This window comes from Watersipora subatra, chromosome 11 (assembly GCF_963576615.1).
Source record: "Watersipora subatra chromosome 11, tzWatSuba1.1, whole genome shotgun sequence".
In the NCBI taxonomy this organism is placed as follows: Eukaryota; Metazoa; Bryozoa; class Gymnolaemata; order Cheilostomatida; family Watersiporidae; genus Watersipora; species Watersipora subatra.
In genome coordinates, this window is record NC_088718.1 from 927,218 (window position 1) to 950,752 (window position 23,535).

The 23,535-nt window shown below is 37.4% G+C and overlaps 1 protein-coding gene across 3 annotated transcripts in view; it reads right to left on the reverse strand.

The window, feature by feature from the left end:
• The window catches only part of LOC137407721 (beta-1,4-galactosyltransferase 4-like), a 74,649-nt gene that overhangs the window by 20,859 nt on the left and 30,255 nt on the right, over positions 1–23,535 (reverse strand). For all 3 annotated transcript variants that reach the window (XM_068094092.1, XM_068094093.1, XM_068094094.1), the window contains 2 exons: positions 5,839–5,981; positions 2,694–2,868 (listed from right to left, as the gene is read on the reverse strand). In XM_068094092.1, the coding sequence (XP_067950193.1) occupies positions 2,694–2,868; positions 5,839–5,954 (291 nt within the window). In that variant the 5' untranslated portion in view covers positions 5,955–5,981. The remainder of the gene's footprint in view (positions 1–2,693; positions 2,869–5,838; positions 5,982–23,535) is intronic.

Consider the following 23,535-nt stretch of genomic DNA (forward strand, 5'->3'; position numbering starts at 1 on the left):
GTGTTCATGAAGTACCTGCCCAACTTGTCATCATGCCTTGAAAGATGAATGTAGCTACAACGAACAGCACAAACTTTTAACTTCATAACAATTTACTGTGATAAAACATCCTTGAAAGTCTCAGAGATCTTTGCTATACGTCATACGGTTAAACGGTGGTTGAGATGACAGCACCGTATACAGTCAAACATGGATAACTCGAACTTCAAGGGACCGAGCAAAAGTGTTCGAATTATCAGAGCGTTCAAGTTATCAGAGCACTGTCACAAGTCCATATATTTACTTATTTATTAGTAGATACATGTACATATACAGACTATAATATAAATCAAAAGCACAAATGGCTTGTTTCAAATTAAATGCTTCTAATGTAAAGTTTAAAACGTTTTCATGAAAAAGTATAGAGATTTTTCTATCACTTGAGATTGGTTTGTTGTTTGAGGTGATGTTATAGCCAGGACGTTTTTCAGATTGACATTGGCAAAACTTGATCGTTGTTGAAATGCTCAAAAGAAAAGACATTTTTTTCTTTTGGGGTTTTACCCACGATCAATTTTGCCGTTTTTTCTTGAAGTTTATGCAGCTTACCTTACTTTACCTGGGATTCGTTAAGAGCAACACTCCGAGGCAGTTCAATTAGAAGTTTTACGAGGTTTTACGGTACATTCTATATCACTCACGCTTTTTTAATAGATACTTATTGAATGTACACACGCATTCTGTGTTTAGGTCAAACGATGAATAGTTTTTTTGTAGCTCAGACAACGTATACGTTTAATTACAAGAATTTTGAAGACGATTTAAACATTCAACATTCCGACGTTGATTCAACACGGAATCAACGTCGGAAAACTATTCATTACGGGCTAGCTGGGTTACGCCACGCACTCAAGGATTTTCGCCACGCACATACAAAACAAAAACAACATGCGATTTTTGTTTTGTATGTGCGTGGCGAAAATCCTTGCACGCGTGCCCCGGCTAGCCCGTGCTATTCATCGTATCGCAGTATAAATCAAATTTCACCAAACTTTTAGAAAAGTCGTTGACAAAAATATTTTGCCGATGGTGGTAATAACGACGCTTATGAATTACGAAAAGATGAAGTTTACCTCTATGGCTTTGAATAAAGTGATTTTCTAAAGCGATAACAACCGTTTCGGTAGCCGTTGGGCAAAAAAACAGTTCGAATTAACAGTGTTGAGTTCGAGTTATCTATAGCAATTTATCATTACGTGGGAACGGACCAAAGGAAATGTTCGAATTAACCATGTGTTCGAGCTATCCGTGGACGAGTTATCCATGTTTGACTGTAATAATATCAGACTAATGGCAATTTAGTGCGCCGTGACAATAGCTGTACAACTATTCCAAAGTGTCAGGAAGCGTTCGATTGGTGCAGGTGTTAGAGTGATGGTCTATGGGGCTCAATGTCATGAATTCGAATCTCGTTACCAGATAATCTTTTTTCCAATACCTAACCGCGGCGTCGGATGGACACAGTTCTATTGCAGTTATGATTACTTAGAGATGGAAAGGAGAAATGAAAACTCTAACAAATGAAACTTAAATGCAACTTGCTGAGACGAGGCCAATATGGAAAGACTTTTGTTTAACCAGTAGTCAGTGAAAATCATTTTTATGTCAGCTTCCAAACAAGCCTGTAACAAGGTCAAACAATCCTGTGACAAGGTCAAACAATCCTGTGACAAGGTCAAACAATCCTGTGACAAGGTCAAACAACCCTGTAACGAAGTCAAACATTCCTGTAACAAGGTTACATGATCTTGTAACAAGTAAGGGCAGTCACTAGGCATCATATTACAGTGCTCTCAGAAAAAAAGATAATCGCAAAGCTAGAAAATCAAAATTAGCCAACGATTTAAAACTGAAATGCAGGAATCGTTAAATATATAACTATTAAAAAGTAAACTCAAGGGCTAACGCGGATAATTTTGATGCCGACCTAATAGTTGTGCCAGCCTGAGGTCTCCGAATATCAGAGACGTAGCAGCCCAAGCGTTTTCGAGATCAAAGTTGTGTCAACCCAAGTGCTGTCGATATTAAAGTTGTAACAACCCGACCGCTGCCGCTATCAGAGTTGTACCGACCCAAATGCTGTCGATATCAAAGTTGTGCCGACCCAAGTGCGGTCGATACCGGAAATGCACCAGCCCAAATGCTGTCAATATTAGAATTGTGCCAACACGTGCTGTCGATAACAAAGTTGTACCAGCCCGAGGAAACCATCATAAGGAATAATTTGCCATAAGGATGAAAATGTTAATGAGAGCCCTGAATGTTTGTCTAGTGAACCAACCAATTCAAAAAGGGGGATGAATGAAAACAGGAAAACTGTAAGAAAGCACATGCACAAGTCACTAGCTACAAATTAATGTTGAAAAATGCTAACTTGCAAGACATGCAGTGATCATTCACTAGCCAAGCCTTTCGACAGGACAACACTGCAATACCTAAGCCTTTCAAAACCTAGGTTACTGGTAGCTAGGCTGTTGTTATTTATGCTACCATTAATAAAGCGTGTTACTTACACTATCATCACTGAGGCCACTGTCACCCAAACTACTGCCACTCAAGTCACTGTTGACTAGGCTACTGTTGCGTAGGCCACCGTTACATAGGTTACTATTATATCACCATGTAATGAATATATTTATTAACCAACTTCCTACCCAAGAGCTGTGGTTGTGTTCAGTTGCATCACTAGAGGAGACAATAGGCGGTAATTTATGATTGGCAGTAAGTAACGCATTTTGTACGAGCTTCAACTTCTCAGAGTCATTCAAAGCTTGAATTTCATCTTTATCTCTATTTACATGCACTGTGATTGAGCTCATGTGAGACAATCTGCAATATAAACCAGAGACACTGTAACACTAACTAGAGACACTGTAACACTAACTAGTGACACTGTAACACTAACTAGAGACACTGTAACATTAAGTAGAGACACTGTAACACTAACTAGTGACACTGTAACACTAACTAGTGACACTGTAACACTAACTAGTGACACTGTAACACTAACTGGAGACACTGTAACACTAACTAGAGACACTGTAACACTAACTAGTGACACTGTAACACTAACTAGTGACACTGTAACACTAACTAGTGACACTGTAACACTAACTAGAAACACCGTAACACTAACTAGTGACACTGTAACACTAACTAGTGACACTGTAACACTAACTAGTGACACTGTAACACTAACTAGAGACACTGTAACACTAACTAGAGACACTGTAACACTAACTAGTGACACTGTAACACTAACTAGTGACACTGTAACACTAACTAGTGACACTGTAACACTAACTAGAGACACTGTAACACTAACTGGAGACACTGTAACACTAACTAGAGACACTGTAACACTAACTAGTGACACTGTAACACTAACTAGAGACACTGTAACACTAACTAGTGACACTGTAACACTAACTAGTGACACTGTAACACTAACTAGTGACACTGTAACACTAACTAGAGACACTGTAACACTAACTAGTGACACTGTAACACTAACTAGTGACACTGTAACACTAACTAGTGACACTGTAACACTAACTAGAGACACTGTAACACTAACTAGTGACACTGTAACACTAACTAGAGACACTGTAACACTAACTAGTGACACTGTAACACTAACTAGTGACACTGTAACACTAACTAGAGATACTGTAACACTAACTAGTGACACTGTATCACTAACTAGTGACACTGTAACACTAACTAGAGACACTGTAACACTAACTAGAGACACTGTAACACTAACTAGAGACACTGTAACACTAACTAGTGACACTGTAACACTAACTAGAGACACTGTAACACTAACTAGTGACACTGTAACACTAACTGGAGACACTGTAACACTAACTAGTGACACTGTAACACTAACTGGAGACACTGTAACACTAACTAGTGACACTGTAACACTAACTAGTGACACTGTAACACTAACTAGAGACACTGTAACACTAACTAGTGACACTGTAACACTAACTAGTGACACTGTAACACTAACTAGAGATACTGTAACACTAACTAGTGACACTGTAACACTAACTAGTGACACTGTAACACTAACTAGAGACACTGTAACACTAACTAGTGACACTGTAACACTAACTAGTGACACTGTAACACTAACTAGAGACACTGTAACACTAACTAGTGACACTGTAACATTAAGTAGAGACACTGTAACACTAACTAGTGACACTGTAACACTAACTAGTGACACTGTAACACTAACTAGTGACACTGTAACACTAACTAGAGACACTGTAACACTAACTAGTGACACTGTAACACTAACTAGTGACACTGTAACACTAACTAGAGACACTGTAACACTAACTAGTGACACTGTAACACTAACTAGTGACACTGTAACACTAACTAGAGACACTGTAACACTAACTAGAGACACTGTAACACTAACTAGAGACACTGTAACACTAACTAGAGACACTGTAACACTAACTAGAGACACTGTAACACTAACTAGTGACACTGTAACACTAACTAGAGACACTGTAACACTAACTAGTGACACTGTAACACTAACTAGAGACACTGTAACATTAAGTAGAGACACTGTAACACTAACTAGTGACACTGTAACACTAACTAGTGACACTGTAACACTAACTAGTGACACTGTAACACTAACTAGAGACACTGTAACACTAACTAGTGACACTGTAACACTAACTAGTGACACTGTAACACTAACTAGAGATACTGTAACACTAACTAGTGACACTGTAACACTAACTAGTGACACTGTAACACTAACTAGAGACACTGTAACACTAACTAGAGATACTGTAACACTAACTAGTGACACTGTAACACTAACTAGAGACACTGTAACACTAACTAGAGACACTGTAACACTAACTAGAGACACTGTAACACTAACTAGTGACACTGTAACACTAACTAGAGACACTGTAACACTAACTAGTGACACTGTAACACTAACTAGAGACACTGTAACACTAACTGGAGACACTGTAACACTAACTAGAGACACTGTAACACTAACTAGAGACACTGTAACACTAACTAGAGACACTGTAACACTAACTAGTGACACTGTAACACTAACTAGAGACACTGTAACACTAACTGGAGACACTGTAACACTAACTAGAGACACTGTAACACTAACTAGAGACACTGTAACACTAACTAGAGACACTGTAACACTAACTAGTGACACTGTAACACTAACTAGAGACACTGTAACACTAACTAGTGACACTGTAACACTAACTAGAGACACTGTAACATTAAGTAGAGACACTGTAACACTAACTAGTGACACTGTAACACTAACTAGTGACACTGTAACACTAACTAGTGACACTGTAACACTAACTAGAGACACTGTAACACTAACTAGTGACACTGTAACACTAACTAGTGACACTGTAACACTAACTAGAGATACTGTAACACTAACTAGTGACACTGTAACACTAACTAGTGACACTGTAACACTAACTAGAGACACTGTAACACTAACTAGAGATACTGTAACACTAACTAGTGACACTGTAACACTAACTAGAGACACTGTAACACTAACTAGAGACACTGTAACACTAACTAGAGACACTGTAACACTAACTAGTGACACTGTAACACTAACTAGAGACACTGTAACACTAACTAGTGACACTGTAACACTAACTAGAGACACTGTAACACTAACTGGAGACACTGTAACACTAACTAGAGACACTGTAACACTAACTAGTTGACACTGTAACACTAACTAAAGACATAATTTACCTCATGAGGAAGACAGAGGCAAAGCAGAAAATGACTGCAGCAAGGAACCCGTGTTTGAGGAGTCGGTAAGAACAGGATAACCACAGCGTCCTACTGCCATGGTCACTTTTTGTCATTCTTACATTTCCTTCATCATGGCATCGCTACAACCAGCAAAATTGAGAACAATCAGGTTTACACTACTGTGCAGGTTATTTTCCAACCAGAGTTTATTACAATAAATTATACATGACTGCAATTGTACTAAAATATATTCAAATAGAAACCGGGCAGTCAGCCAACAGTGCGTGTAGTACTTCTCACAACGTTTAAAGGTTTCACGCTAGAACAGCTTATTTCAGCAACTCCAGGTTTTAAAACGTTGCCCTCAGACGTAGAAGGATTGAAGTAGCTATGGCCTGCTTGGGGTGTACTATGGTACATGTTCATGAGTAAGAGCATACCGCTCAATATAAGTCATATACTTTGTAAATGGTTAAGACCCATCAGATATGATGGCTGAATATCTGATGTATATAAATCTCCGTGTTTTAGTAAAGATTTTAGTAAGGATATGGCTTTCCAGGTAAGTTACTGAAATTAATGAGGTAATCATTCTATTACCCTTGCAACAAGAGGCATTCAGCCAGTTGATATATGTATAAGATACGAGGTTCACTGAATGCTAAAACTCTCTTTATTGCATTTGTATTGCTTAAATATTCGCATGCAGTTCTATAGACAATGACAAAAAAACTCATATAGCCTACTGGCTAGGGCGTTGCCAGGTTAACAAGGTTTGCGCTGACTCTGATTCTGGGAGCCAATAAAAAGTAAGCTAAGAAGCAGAAAGAAATGGAAGTACAGTAGGCGCTCAACAATTTAAATAATCAGTTCCAGGAACGCTTACGTTATAGCGATTTTACAATATACGAACAGTAAAATACATGTAAATCGCCTCATCTATTCAAAGATCTTTCTAAACTCACCATTTTGGCCATACAAAATGAAAAACCTAGACTTAACTCTTCACTTTGATGGCTGTACCGTAACTGCAGTATTAGTAGTTTGCAGTGGCAACTTTTCTTCTTTTTCTGATTAGTTTCACTGTTTTATAGACTATGATTGCAGTAATTTTACAATAAGTTGATGAGAAACGCACACCTTCGATGTTCATCTACAATGATTAGCTTATTTTTTCTAAACAGCAAAGTCTATTCTGCGAAGTAAAACTAATAACAAATAATTTATACATCTACAACAAAGCAAAACAAAAATATATGTTTACTATCAAAAAAGTGGTGTCTACCTGCTCGCCGTCTACCTGTGCCCAGGGGTGAAGGTTAAAGTAAAAGATAACTTTCGATGATACTCCTAACTTGTGACATTCAGATTGGTGGCCCAACGCTGTAACACCTGCACAGATCGATCGCCTTGAAGTATTTATAAACAATTGAGCAGCTACCTATTCTGTTTTGTCGACACCTAATAATCTATTTAGACGAACTAAAATGTCATGGGAGTTGTATGTATAATATATACAACGCTATAAGTATGTCATTTTCTTCTCATAAGTGTGTCAAGATATGCTACAATTCAAATCGAATTTGATAACTTGCCCCAACTTGACACCTCACGTTATATGGAACATTTGCGAAGTATGAAGCAAAACCTCTGCATAGGTTTTTTATGCTATTTGGAATTTGCGTTAAAGGAGGTAGACGTTATAGGAGTGTCTACTGTATCTGAAGATGGCAGAATGGAATGCGTGAATGACGATGGACAAGTCTGGGTCTAAGACAATAGGACGACAGATGGCTCTTGTTGCAAAAAACTAGAGAGATGCAACATTGATGTTGCCGCTGTTGAAAACAGGAAAGGATCTATGCTAGCATAGCAGAAAATGGGTATATCTTGTTTAGAATAGAAAATGAAAACAGCAAGTAGGCAGATGTTGGATTCGCAATCAAAAACCCAATTGCCCAAAACTTCGAAAAGGGTCACCAATGAGTGCCAGAATGAATTATCAGCATTAGACTATCACTTCAGGAAAAGGTGTGTAATATAACCTTCATAAGTGTCTATGTGCCCTGACGATGAAAAACTTGACAAGATGAAAGAGAAATTCTACAAGCTAAGAGTAAGTCTAAAGGTGCAAAGACACTAAGCGATATTTAGTGCGCTATAATCTGCGCTAGAACACGCTCGGCGAGCTCATGCAGACCGATAACGCTAGACATTCTCTATCACAACTTTATTGCTAGCGAGATGCATTTCGACTGGTTGGCTTTTTTCCAGAATGCAATCAATGGCTGGTCAATTTTTCGTATCGATGTTCACCAACGTACTGCAACAACATACTGTTATTTTGTTCCGATTGAAACATCATAAAATGAACACTGAATTGGTCATAGATTTAGTAAAAGCATACCCAGTCCTGCACAACAGGACACACAAAAATTACACAGAAACCCAAGTGAAAACCAACATTAGGAAGTCAATCGTTGCGCAGGTAGACCATCTTGATAATGGTAAATTTTTATATTAAAAATAAAAAACTACTATAAAGTAAACTATCTATAATCATCATAAAAATATTACTCCTAAAAGTACAAGAATCATTTTTTCTTACGTCTTCTTGTCGGGTACAATCCTTGAAAGTGAAATAGGCCTAATAACAAAAGTGGAAGTTGTTCACGTCGTTGCCTAGATGGTGCCAATTTGACTTAAATTTATTAACAACTCCGAAGAAACTACTGATATGGAATTTTATTGGCAGTTTGTGAGTGTGCCCATGTTATCGTTTGCTGATGAATCACTCAAGCGTGTTTAGGCACACGCCAGCAATATTTCCGCGCTCCTCATAACGCTAGCGATGAAATCGCGTAGTGTGTTTGTACCTTCAACGATGTGATTGTGTCAAAAAGGTCAATCAAATGAAATTAAGACCAATAAAAGGCTAAAGCATCAGCTACAATTTGATGGCATTTTTGTCTTTATAGACTAACCCTGTCTAGAAATATAAGCGTTTGAATGAGACCATCTTTTAAAACGCTCATATTCGAGTGGTTGCTTCACGTAACGAGTGATACATGTTAAAAGAGTCCACGAGCGATAAATGTAAGATCTTTTTTAGCCAATCATCAGCACGAAATTTTTATAAGGGTCATATTAAATGTTATCACCAGTAAAACGCGCTGTCTGTGATCTCGAAGTTACGGATTTTTACTCTATTATTAGATCACATCGATACTTACTGAATTGATTAACATCGTTACTTTAATGAATTACTCGATAGACACATTTTATTGACAAACAACACAATTGTGAAAATGCTTCCAGTTCCTGCGAAGGTGACTCTGAGTTCTCTGAGCATCAGGTTATGCAGTCAGCAGTGTTATGCTGCAGGGGAAAATAGGAGAATGGAGGTAAAGTTACTTTTTACTGTGAGTCTCCTATAGATATACTGTTTGAGACTATAATTTCCTGTGCGCGCATGCGAGATATATATGGATGCACAGTGAGTTTTTGACGGCTTCTTTTTAATCTATAGCATCTAGCAATACAATAGCTTAGATTGATGAACAAGTGTTAAAAATACTAAATGTAATAATTTTAGAACTTATGAATACATTTACTAATTAATAAAATTATAACTTTTTACTACTATCAATCATCGTTTTATAATTTTTTATCATTTTACCTAGCTATAATATTTGCTTCAAATTTTCTTTGGCAGTTTTAGCTAGTAAATTAGATTTATGATTTGACTTTAGATGTTCACTTCTCATGCACATCTTTAACTTCCAGAACCAAAGCTTCGAATCATTGGCTTGGCGCACTTATGCTTTTGTTGAACATTTATTCATTTTTAAAATTACACTCGCAATCTATCTAACTTCCAATTTGACAGCTTTCAGTAGATACGTGTTAGAATGAAATATCTATGAATGACATATATTTATTACATTTGTTTTATTGATTACAGGGTGTTTATGTGGTCCTACCAGCGAAGCAGCTTTGTCAGTGTGGAAACAGCCATAAATGGGAAAGAGAGACTTGAATGGGTGCTGCAGAAACCATATGTTTTGTTTGAGTTTGCGGCGGTAGATTAATTTGTCCTATTGTATGAGCTGAAACTATGTGAGTGGCCACAACTTGCATGGATATTTTTAATAAAAGCTTTATGCGGAGATGAAAAGTTTTTGGCTCGTAAAAATTATATAACAACATAATATTGTTGAAGATATTGCAAAACATGATTTGCAGAACATTGAATACATCATAGCCGTCACTACCTGTGCTGAAATCTTGTCTGATAGATGGATTTATGAAGTGTAATCAGAGCTGTATCGACAGGTACTTTTGCATAGCTAGTTTAGTAGACCATTCGTTTAGTACTTGAATCAACTAATCAAATGTGACCAGCGAATTTTTTTCTACAAATTGATACCAATAATGACTCAATAACGTTGACTATGCAATGTACAATGACTTTTTAGGGATGCAGATGGTTTCGCCATATATTCGAACATATTCTTTTCAAAGACGCAGCTTGCTTGTTTTACTTAGTAACTAGTTTCCGGTATAGGTAGTGACAGGACTGCGCCGATACAAAGACCGTATTCTACATAGTTTGCTTGACATAATTACCATAGACCGGTAGAATTGGTAGTCGGTACTAAGATGTTTCCACAGCATTTAGAGGAAGCTAATATGACAAGTTTTTAATTTCCTTTATTTGAGGCGTTTGAGACATTTATAATAATGTATCTGGATTTAAAATTTTATTCTAGCCAACATGAGCAAACGCAAAATAAGATATATGCCAATAGAGTCGTGTAGCACAACACTTTTATCGCAGTAGTCGATGTGAATACGATAGATAGAGATAGAGGTTGTATCACGCATTACACCATTTTGGGCAAGTCTGAGCATGTCTTTCTTTCTGAAGGTTTTTACCGCAATAAATTTTTTGTCGATTTTAATCTTCAAATATCTCGACAATGAGACCGCCTAACACAACAAACAACATCTCAACTGATAGACAAAAAACAATACTTTCTTTTAAAATCAACTAAAATTTGACGCAATCACATCTTTAAGGAAGTCTAATTCACGGATATGTTGATCGGAGCTGGTCATTTTAAACCATAACTGTCACGAACAACTTTTATCGTATTTGCTAGGTAAATCAGACACGCTGATTCCGATTTTGTACTTAAAATAAAGATTAGTCCACTAACTTTCAGAGTAATGAAGGCTTTTTCTACAGCGTTTTAATATCGGTCTCGAAAATAACCCCAACGGCACAACAAGCTCCGCCCATAAATACGTGACATAACCTAGCTTTTTAGGAACAGAAGTTACGTAGGTATGTTTAAACTGATTTAGAATAATAGAGATGGGTGTTTTAAAATCCATTAATATCTAAATTCAGCCTTGAAAATAATAAGTCTTTCCTGAAAGGTAGATAAGCTATTTAGCATTGCATATTTAAAAATGCGCGATAACAACGCTTGCTTGTGATAAAACTGCGCTTTTTGAGCTCATTTTTCTCGGCATTCAGCCCATTTAAACATCATGTAACAAGCTACAAGCAATTTTAAATAGTTTATATACCTTTCATAACAAACTGAAATTATTTTACAGGCTGGATTCAGATAATAATGGGTTTTAAGACACCCATCTCTATTATTCTAAATCGGTCTAAACATTCCTAACTTCCGTTCCTGAAAACGCTAGGTTTCGTCACATATTTATGGGAGGAGCTTGTAATGCCGACTGTGTTGTTTTCGAAACGGGTATTGAAATGCATTAAAAAAGCCTAAATGACTTTGAAGGTTAGTTGACCAATCTTTATTTTGAGTACAAAATCGGAATCAGCGTGGCTGATTTACTTAGAATATACGATAAAAGTTGTACGTGACAGTTATGGTTTAATATTAGCACCGGCGTTAAAGCAGGAAACTGGCCTGGTATTATGGGTACTAATGGCGTTAGAAAAAGCAACTCTAATGGTGAACTACTGCTACTACTTACACTGTGCTCAGCCTTAGTACTAATACTGTCTTCGCGGAACACAGGAAAAACCTATAAACCACGAGGATACACCTCCGATATAAACGCTGGAATAGCTTTTATCACATTTCTTGCGCATCATTCGCAAGAGTCGTTTCCATTTTTCGCAAGAATAAAACATTCTGTAATCACTTGCTAGTAACAAAACGTGCTTGATGTGCTGATTTTTGATGCCACCATTTTGCAGATGAGACACTTGTGGAGTAATCGTCATGGAAATATAATGATTATATCAGGCTTCTAATGAGAGTTGATGGCATTCTCAGTATTTCTAAATGGGTTTGAGCGTTTTTCTAGGCTGTTTTTATAAAAAACAGAAACATGACTAATTTATCTGTGACACGCCGTAGAAAGTATATTTGAACACCACCTTCATTTGAGTGCCAGCTCTATTTCAGCGATACCTCTATTTCAGCAGCACCTCTATTTCAGCGCCACCTCTATTTCAGCGCCACCTCTATTTCAGCGCCACCTCTATTTCAGCGCCACCTCTATTTCAGCGCCTCCTCTATTTCAGCACCACTATGAGAGAAGGGTTGAAAAATGGAGCCACATCCTTTAATTGAACGCCACTTCTATTTGACCAATACTATTCGACATTCTTAATCTTTACGAACCTATCATAGCAAGTGGTCAGTAGAAAAGATTCCACAAAACTACTAATAATGAGTTTACATCATTTACTACATTAATAGCAATCAATTCGCTCATTGTTACTGTTCGTATCGAACAGGCTGCAGTGCGATAGTGCGATTATATGCGCAAGTGCCATTTCCATCTTTCGCAAGCATTTGATAAAAATTTGCGAGTAACAAAACTCGCTGACTCGCGAGTTTTTGCCATTTCCATGTCGGGGGTGACACAAACTTGCAGATTAACTGTGCCATGTAAACATAGTAGTAGTTATCCATAGTGATGGTGTCCAAAGTTGCCTTTACACTGAAGAAGCCAGCAAAGAAGATAAGACAGTAGCTATCAGCATAGTTGAACATTAGAAAGATTTCAGAGACTAAAAGTTAAGGTTTAATCTTAACTTAATTTAAGTTAAGGTAAATTTGCTACGAGCAAAGATACATTCTTCGCAATATATGTCAAGATATGAAGAGAGGCTTTACAAAATTACAACAGCATTATTATTAACTCTTTTTCTTGCATCAGGTCTGACACAGCGCACAGATGCTTCTCCCAATGCATATTCAAAGGATGAAATAGGTTATCTTCGGTGACAGCATGTGTCGAAACTACGAAGGCTTTGCTTAGTGTGTCACCTGACTATCAAGGAAGACTACAGTAGATAAAGAAATAGTTGTAGAAAGTGACATTTTTTTGGCGAATTCTAGTTTAAATTAGATAAGAAGTTGCCTGAAGGCTAAAAAAATCTAGCACTATGAGTTTAGGAATTCCTCACTACTGAATAATTTAATGTAATAAGCATACATATTCGAGTACATCCATTTTCAGTCAGCAGTAAAGCGGTATGCCTAATTACAATAACACATGCCACATTTTTAGTTAATTTAACAGCGCGGAGATCAATGAAATTGGACTATAAGCAAAATATTCTGGGTAAAAAACAGCATGTAGGAACCGTAAAGGTCCTACCACCTAGGTGTAAGATACAATGTATTGAGTATAATAAAATTAATAATATAATGTTTAGCAACTACGACAATCATTCAAAAGGAGATTTGTTTGCATGCTGATGGTTTCCGTGACATGACGCCGTGTCCTGTGATAGTGAGTCATATTCGAAGATATTAGCTAGTCCACCAAGTTAAACAGCTGGTATCTTATCAGAGTCACAGCTCTGCACCATCGGCCAAGAGTTTAGATAGGCATTTGTGAGAACAAGTTACAGACAAGCTGGCCTAATATAGTAAATACTACTTCCTAGTAAATACTTCCTTTCGCTAATAAATCGCCGATGATTGCGTAAAATGAAACAAACAAATCGTTTATAGGTGACACGATTGATCAGCACTTTTGATTTATTCGAGAGTAAACAGCAGACGCTCTCCAAGTCAACACAGGTTTTTAATATAAAACAAAAGAATCTTGTTATCATAGCAATTCCGATGAATCAGCATGTGATAGAAGCTAAGACTGCTATGAAGGCGACCTTTACCAAAACAATTATTACTAAGGCAAACATGGTACCCTTGCAAAAGGATATCCTCATTGGTTATTGATTGGTATGGTTAGGCATGCCATCTCCTCAATACAGGCACCCTACACAACTTGGCATCATTTCTATTACAAAGGCTAAACTTAGAATGGGCATATTGCGTCAGCTTTTGCAATCGGATCTTTGGGCAATATCTCGATATATATATATATATCATATAAGATGGCAGGAGCCTCGGCTATTTAAATCAACTTTTAGCATTTGAAACTTTGTTTGCCATAAGACCCGTACACACTATCGCTCAAATCGACGATTAGCTGTGGGATTGACCGCAACGATGGACTGCGATGGCGTCATTTTGCGATGAGCGGCCAACGTAATTGTTGCTAGCAACGATGCGATGGACTTTCAACATGTTGAACTTTGACATCGATGATCGCAACTATTAGCGTCTTGATTGGCAGTTTGTTGACCGCATCGAATCTAATTTCAACAGTCAAGAAGATTGATGTCAATTCATATTCGCAAGCATGGCGCAGGTTCACCATGTCTTACTCTGCTGTGTTGTAGGTGCAAAATATGTGGAAATGTGATTACAAGCTCTTAAAAGCTCAAAAACGAACATTTAATAGCAGCCATCACAAAAACGCTGTAGTTTGGTATCTCTTTATTTCGACGACGTACTCAAACATTGTGGTTATTATTTTGACACGTGATGTTATCACGTGAAATTAAAGGCCAATAAAATGCTCAATATAAAACGTCTCATAGCGCTAGTTTATGACAAACACTTCGGGTTCTACCGGAAAGCCCAGTATCAAATATAGACGCTCACTACTTTACAGTTTCGTTTCAGCCTGGTCTAATCATCTAGTCGTAATCTGATCATGTGACCCATACTTCCTGCCAAATAGCGTGAACAATTGCTACAGCATTTTTCGACTATCACAGGTGACCAACAGGCTCCTCATGTTTATTAGAGGATGATATACTTCTTCGAGCTAAATTTAACAAACAAAATTTTTTTACAGTGGGTTTGAGATATCAGTGCTCGAAACGCCGTAATTATAATGATGATGAAATAGACGCGTAAGGACAATAAACATGGTTTTATTGAATGCGCGAAGTATATTTGCGAAAATATTTCGATGAACGAGGTTGCATGAAAGTGTAAACAGAAGCCATAGTGTTCAACTACGTCCCATTTGAGCCGTTTTGGAAAGAGATTCTAAATTACGGCAATTTCGTGATGGCCGCGATTAACTGTCCGTTTTTTGCTTTTAAGAGCTTGTAACCACATTTCCACATATTTTGAACCTAAAACACAGCGGAGTAAGACACGGTGAATCTTTTGATACCAAATAACTGTAATGTGTATTTTGTTGCAAGTCAACCTTTAACAAATCTATGGTTTGGGCCACAACAAACTCCATTAAAAGGTTTAGTTGGAGGTTTGTTCTCTGTTAACTAGGCAAAGAGGTATTTTTACATTCCCTGCACATGATAAAACAATGAAACCGATCTCTTTTTGTTTGTATCAGGTAGCTAAAAATTCGCTTAGCTTCTAAGTATCCAAACTTTTAATGATCTCCCCTACTTGCCACCTTCAATGATATTAGCCGACACTGGCATCACTTCATCGAATTTTGCGTTCAAATACAAAATCATATACCTCGACAAATGAAGAAGAATTGAAGTACATGATGGTGCAGAATGACCAAGTAAGGTAGGCCTAGTTGGTAATGGGATCCCTCTCCATGCATCACTAAATGACTGTGCCCAATTATTAACGTTTGTAAGGTACGATGAGCGGATGCTTGCAGTGTGACTAACGAATTGCGTGAATGTTGGAAATAGTTTTATTGAGTGCAACCACAAATCATTATCTAATCCATAAAGTAATTGTCGCCTGGATAACATATAGTTGAAAGTTACATAAAGATGATAACTCCAATTTTGCTAATATGTGTAGATGTTCAGAAATTTTTCATGCACACCCTTTGAAAGTCTTTAGCATTTTGAGGTTTCAAATGTAACAACAACTTGAAAAGTTTCCTAGAATGAATAAAGCTTAAAATCCTGGAGCTAGAGCTTACAACAGCCATGCTAATTGGCTGGAACGATACTCTAATTTAGCCATTCACAATACAGCTGCTAAAAGCTTATACAGTGTATATAAGGAATGCCATTCAGATAGATTATAATGATATGATACTAAAATCATTTGTTGCAACTTCATCTATCTGCTAATATAATTGATTTTTATATCGTATAACTTTACCTTCCGCAAGAGAACAATCATATGCCTGTCTTCCGATTCAACGTTTCATTGTTTCCATAAGGATAAAAGTATTGACAACCTTAAAGCTCCGAGTCTATCATTTGCCTAGAGTGCAAGTACCAATTAGAATAGATCAAGAGAGCTGTGAGAAAATGATTGACAAATTTTACACTAAACCGACTAGCTTAGCTTGTTAACTTTCTGATACAGTCGACAACCGCATTTGTGGACTTAACTTCCCTGGTCTTTAGATTGGCCGAACAATGTCTGAACAATGACAACGATTGTCTGATGCGAACGTGTCTATTCAAAGATAAAATCTTTGGCAAATATTTGGCTTTTGCAACAGACAACGCAAGCAACGCATGCGTTTTTCACCAGAGTGTTAAGGTTTGGCCACACGTAACGAATTATTTGTTCAATCTGACTGAATTCACGAATTTCACAGAATTAACAGATTTATTCGGCCGAATATCACATAATTGTCTGAGCTGTGCATGCACACCGAATTCGTCGATGAAACGCTTTTAATTGGCTAACCAATTTTTTTAGTGAGCACGATTCTAGCAGCTTTGACAATTGGTATAGTCCAAAACACGTACGACGACACACAATAAAAGTATCAGCGCGATATGACCTGATACATACGATGCAACTGCCTATATGCGCTAGAAATAGCGACTGTTTCTGGGACGGAGCTTTTGCTGCATAAAAAGAAATTATTATTATGAAAAAAGAAACAACTTATAGCTTCTAAAACATCTAAAAGAAAATACTGGATACACGATGAGTAGTTCCTGCCATGGTGAACCAACAAGAGAGAACCAACAAGAGAGAACCAACAATAGCGAATCTAGGCAGTTGCATCGTATGTATCAGTTCATATCACGATGATACTTTTATTGTGTTTTGTCGTACGTGTCTTGGACTATACCAATTGTCAAAGCTGCTAGAATCGTGCTCGCTAAAAAAATTGGTTAGCCAATTAAAAGCGTTTCATTGACAAATTCGGTGTGCATACACAGCTCAGACAACTCTGTGATATTCGGCCGAATAAATCTGTGAATTCTGTGAAATTCGTGAATTCGGTCAGATTGAACGAATAATTCGTTACGTGTGGCCGGACCTTTATACTGTAATTTCTGTTTGATATAATTACTGCTACCGATATTACACTGTGCCCATTGCAGGTATAAGCATGTTGTAATTTGCAATGTATGCTGTGTATTCATGCATTAACACGTACTAGCCGAATACCCGGTGTTGCACCGGTATAAAAAACAGCTTATAAACAGTGGCAGGTAATGTAGTTGCCTGCCACTTCATTAGCTGGCACATTGCCAATGACTAATTTGAGTGAGCTAGTATCCTTATTGCTAAACTTACTAATAAGAGCCGTGAGAGCAAGTTATAGTGCCGTAGCATCGTAACATAATGTAGAGTCGCTATGCGTATTTTAACCTAGATAACCACTCATATTGTCCGATTAAGCAATTGCATCTCACTGGGTTAGTTTATTGCCTGGTGAAAGGGAGGTTCTGAGATCAAATATTCTGCGATATGGATTCTTCATTCCAAGATTTTAATACCATTGGCTAGACAGACAGAATCACAGACCAAATTACACTGAGATTTATATATATACATGTATATATATAGATTAGCGTATAGCAGCCTAGGAGTGTGTGCGCGAGATAATATAGACTCCTTAATGCACAGTACAGCCCTCAACTTTCAATGTCCAACATGGCCCGGTCTGTTTTGGTGCGGACAAACATAAGTTATCTGTAATTGTCTCCACATGTACTTTTCCAAGTCTAAATTTAATGTGTAATTACCATTTACTGACTAATTAACGCACGTTATTAAATGAAATTTTATTTACATAGTAAACTAAGCCAAAGCGAATTGATTGAGTAGAGTTTGTGACTAGAGTGGGTTATGATTGACTGTCTTGGTCAGTTCTGTCATGTGCTACGTTTGTGCCTTTTCAATTATGTTGGCAGTCCGCTAACGATTTTGCATTTACACTTGGATGATTGCCTTGGCATGCGGAACATAAGGTAGTGCTTAATTTAATTAGCAAGCATGCATAGACAAACGAAGATAGTTTTGGGATTACTCACATGGGCCCCTGAGGGTATAAATAAAAGCTCACATATCTAGAGGCATGGAGCGACCATTTACACAATATTATGCAGCTGACACAATAATTACCATATCAATTGGATGATGAACTGGCAGCTGACTTCAACAAAAATACTTTAACATTCACTGAACAGGTCTGTTAAAAGGTAAGTGCTCTGTTATAGGTAAAATATATCAAACGCATTTGAAGGTTTTAGGCTACAGTTGTTTGTGACGCATCGAGTGGATGTTTGCTTACCTACTGCCATTGAAGGCTACAGACTCCAGGGAACGTGTACACCAATCATAGTAAAACTACCACAAGTCTTCTATTATGAATGGGATACGCGATTGCAATACATGTACCCAGGAGTAAAGAAACCAGAAGCATATTAGATCAATTATAATTGCTGCCATAAATGTTATGACCTTATCACTGTTCTTGCAGCAAAGGACATTCCTACTTGCTCGACATTGGTTGAGAACACTTGCCCTATTCACAGCTGATTCTCTTGGTAGTTATTCCCAGATAATTTTTAACAAAAATATGACAGCTTTCAATGTGTATATGTGATGACAATCCCACCCGATAACAGCGACCCCGCAAGGAAGTGCATAACTAAACAGAGGGAGCAGTGATAAGCAGTGATAAGTAGTACCGACATCACTTAACTGGGCTAGGCATAAACTTGGCTGATGAGAGCGTAATGAGAGAGAGAGAGAGAGCTAGACATAAATGCCACGTCTGGAGATTGACAGACAGTATAGTCGATCAATTAGTGTTTCTCATGCCTAAACAACCCTAATGGCATTCATCTTCAATGATTTTTAAGGGCTAATCGAGAAGAGCAATTGGATGAGAGAAAGGAGCTTGGAAGTTTATCAGCTGAAATAATTGACAGCTCTCGAATTCAATTGAATTCAGACATACGTTTAAATCTGACATATTTGTAGTGCGCCGGCCAATGGTGAATATTGATTACAACAGCATATTGAAGCAAAACAGCAGAAAATTAAATATTAAACAATTAACTTCAACTTTTCTAGGTTGTTTTCTAATCCAAATGTATGAAAAATTATTCTGTTGTTATTATGTTTCGAGTCGGAGAACAAAAGAGTATTCAGACTTTTGATTCATGTTCTCATAGCTAGTGATTTTAACGCTAAAAAGAGCTTGTATACTGGGTATACTCATTTTGACTGGTAGCAGTTCTGCCATAAAAAGGCAATTGGTAGACCATCAGCTTGTTATTGTGGAAATATACACAGTCGTGATAAGTATAAAGTTGTATAGTTATCAAAAACTGCTAAAATAATTTAATTAATTGCAATAACCAAACAAACAATGAATAAAACATGAAAAAATTGAAAGTTCTTACATTTAGCTAACATCTACATACAAATAGGGCACTGGGTACATAGACATCCGATAGGTATTACTGTTCCATATACAATATATACAATGACTCTTACATGTAGATATATAGAGTGATACAGAGGAAGTGTTACCAGAAAGCCATCCTCACTCTAACATTATAGACATACACATTACTACTAGAGTAGGTACTGTACATAGAGTGGTAATAACAAAGTGATACCAGAGATACCACCTCACTCTGACACTATAGTCATTCATACACATGACTACTTTATTAGGTGAACATGTTTGATCAGGGAATGAAAGCTGAGACAGTACAGACTTTCAAATAAGTCAAGTGATTGTTGATGTACTAGCATTCTAGTATTGTTATCAGCCGAACCTTGGACAGCCGTACAAAGTATTCCACATGACGTGATAATGGCCCAAGGGCATATAAGACTATATGCTGCGCATTGTTTGATGTCGAGTGTTACAACTCATTACAACACACTACAATATTGCTTATTATTTTACTCGTTGTTACAGTTGTACAGGAAATAAACAGTCTATCAGACAGCGCGTCCGCCATAAGTTCTTGACAAAGCAAGTTTCAGCGGCTATGCAGCATCTCAGCTATCTTGCTTGTTATATGACAGCGCAAGGCGGATGGTGATGTGGAAACGTCAATGCACGACGATCGCGCGACGTGCGTACGCTGACCGCAAGGTTCCAACAGAATGGATCCTTGCGAAGGGTGTGCGCAATGATGTATCCCACAATACACCGCTAAATCTTTTCAACCTATCTCACAATTCAAACGGAGAGCTGTTTTCCGAAGAAATCGGTCTCCCGTACGAAAAAGTAAGGAGATTACCCACCCTGTCCAATGCAAGCATGGCGCCTACGCGCGCTATGGAAACACTGCATCGCAGCCTAAGAAATGCATTGTGCATGATCACTGGGCCGCGTACGATCATTGTGCTATCATATGGAAAGCAGGCCTTACTAATAAACCTTTACATTGCAATAAATGCAGTGTTATCTTTATAATCAAGATTAAATACGAAGGATAGAGTGACACCTCAACATGTAGATTTTTAAAATAGAATGTAAAACGTGATCAGCTATTCATTTCTACATATAAAATAATTTGCAACGCGTGACATCTAAAATATCTCGAACCATCGAAAATCAGTTCACCTTCACCTTCACTCAGATCAAACTAACCAGCACGTCCCTCATTCCTTTTTTAGCATTAAATCGCGAATCTCAAGAACACTAGCGCGAATAACAAACGTAGTGAAAAAAGGCCATGCTTTTCTTAGAACAGAAATAAAAAAAATATTAGCAAAACATAAACAAACAGCTTCAAATCAACTCGATAAAAAATTTCTGAACCCGCCAAGATGACATGAAGAAGAAGGTGCAAGTGATACGAAGAATGTAAAAGTGAAATGAAGGAAGTGAAAGTGATATAAAGAAAGGAAAGCCTGAAACTAGTGAAAGAGAAGCTGGCCAAGAATTATTTAAGTTGTGTTAATAAAACTACTATTCGTCCTACCAATGTTATACCTCGAGTCACTCGTCTAACCATAAAATAATCCATTAACCCTTTCAGGAATGTCCTCGAATATTTTGGGAAGAGCTGTGTACTCTTGGGCCTGATCCACAATGTTTCAGGATAAATTTTGAGTCGCTCTATTGCTTAGCCTTTTAGTTACATCGGTTTTATCAATTTACCAAACAGAATTTAAGAGCCTGGGCATCATTTTGATACCCAATATGTGATTGTGTAATGGGAAAGCAGTCACCAGCTTGAAGTATTGTCTAGATGTGATCTATCAACTACTACTTAAAGCAGGGCCAGATAATGACTGTAGGTGGTGCAGATGGAAGACCACCTTTAATTGGCTCGGACTTAGCAAGGCTAAACATTGCAAATCATTATCCTTCTTTGAACCCAACTTCTGAACATACTGGGAGGATAAAGTTTAGATAGTGTCAAGTGTGCAACAGTGCCAACACGAAACGGTCGGAGGCAACCGACAGAAAGAGAGTTTGAAACCAAATATTGTTGTACACAATGTGGTGACATTCCTTTGTGTCCAGCCCCATGTTTTAGGCGGTAGCATACCGAGCGGAACTTTTAGAACAATTATTTCATAAATATATGGGCGTGTTCATAAATAATGATGGGACATTTAGAGTTATTTGATGCCAACTACACATTAGTGTTGGGCCGGTATCTAATTTAGTGCCGGATCGGATATCCTTGCACATTTTCATCGGTTTTTCCGGTATCGGTATCCTCGGTATTTACCATCTTCGGTATCCTTTGCCAACTAAGAAAGTTCGGTATTGTCGGTACAATTGTTCGGTATGTGGTTATCAGACATCAGTGTGTCTTTAAATGGTTTAAACTTTAAATCATAACTGTCTCGAACAATTTTTATCGTTGTGCAAAGAGTAGCCTGTGCAAAAAACATTCTTTAGTCAGCAGTATATCGTTACGGCAAAGAGACTTCTTGTTTTAGAAAGCCAAAAAAGAAAAGAAAGATAGAAATATAATTTTATGATAGATGTTTTTATTGTTTATTCTATTAAAAATATAGTTATTGATACAAACGTTATGTATAATAAAGAACAGATAGATAATGGCAATGGGCTCTCTTTGTTAAATATACTGAAACAGTTTAAAAAACTCTTACAATCACATATTGTAATCAGGTAATGTAATCACATAATTATACACAGTCCAATTAGAGTCCAGTCTCGTTAGAGTCTTTATACGTCCTCCCATCTGTGTAGAACTCCCAAACCTTCGAGGCTGGTGGCATTTTACATTATAAATGTAACGTAATATAATAGTAGATACAGTAAGCGTGGAAATTTTCGTTGAATTTGTTCGTCAATGCGTGCTGAGATTGGCATGTTCGTTGTGAAGCGTTTTAAAAATCTCTCCGGACATCCGTATAACCATATACCGGTAGGCTTTTACGGATAAATACCGATCATATCAAACCGGCCGCGGATACCTAGCTGACACCGAAAATGATTGGTTTCCTCGGATACCAAGAATCCCTCGGTATCGGTCAGAGCGGATAACCCAATACCGGCCCAACACTACTACACATGCATATTTGGTCCCATTATAAAATGCTTGGAGTAAAGAAATATTAGACAAATACAGTAATTAATTATTTTGATAAGGTCGCTTTCAAAGAAAAGCCGTGCAAAGGTTCGGAATTGGAAAGCTGACTTCAGTGCGCCCTAACAATAGCTGCTATTACGTTGTACGCTGTTCCTAGAGAGTATTCTCATCGTTTATCAAAATTCTTTAAAGACTTCAGATCAGATTTAACTTTTTCACTGCCAACCATGTAGAAATTCGGCTATCGGCCTAGTGCCAGCCATTTTACCGAAAATTACCGATATTGCTTCACGATATGTATACAGTATTTTTTCAATCTCTATCTAGAACATTTTTGTTACATATTTTATTTTACCAACATTTAACCAACATTGCTATGTAAAAGTTCAATGGATCTATACTTTGTGCGATGATAAAGCTATGTGAAGCTACGATCGATCCGAAGCTAAAACGATCCTCCACATTGTTCCTTACTCTTACAAAACTATTACTTTCACCACTACCAGAGACAGTGCTGCTACTTTAATTATCTGTATAATCATGGAAATCTAAATCTGAATTGGTTATGTCATCAACACAACTAATTACCTGTT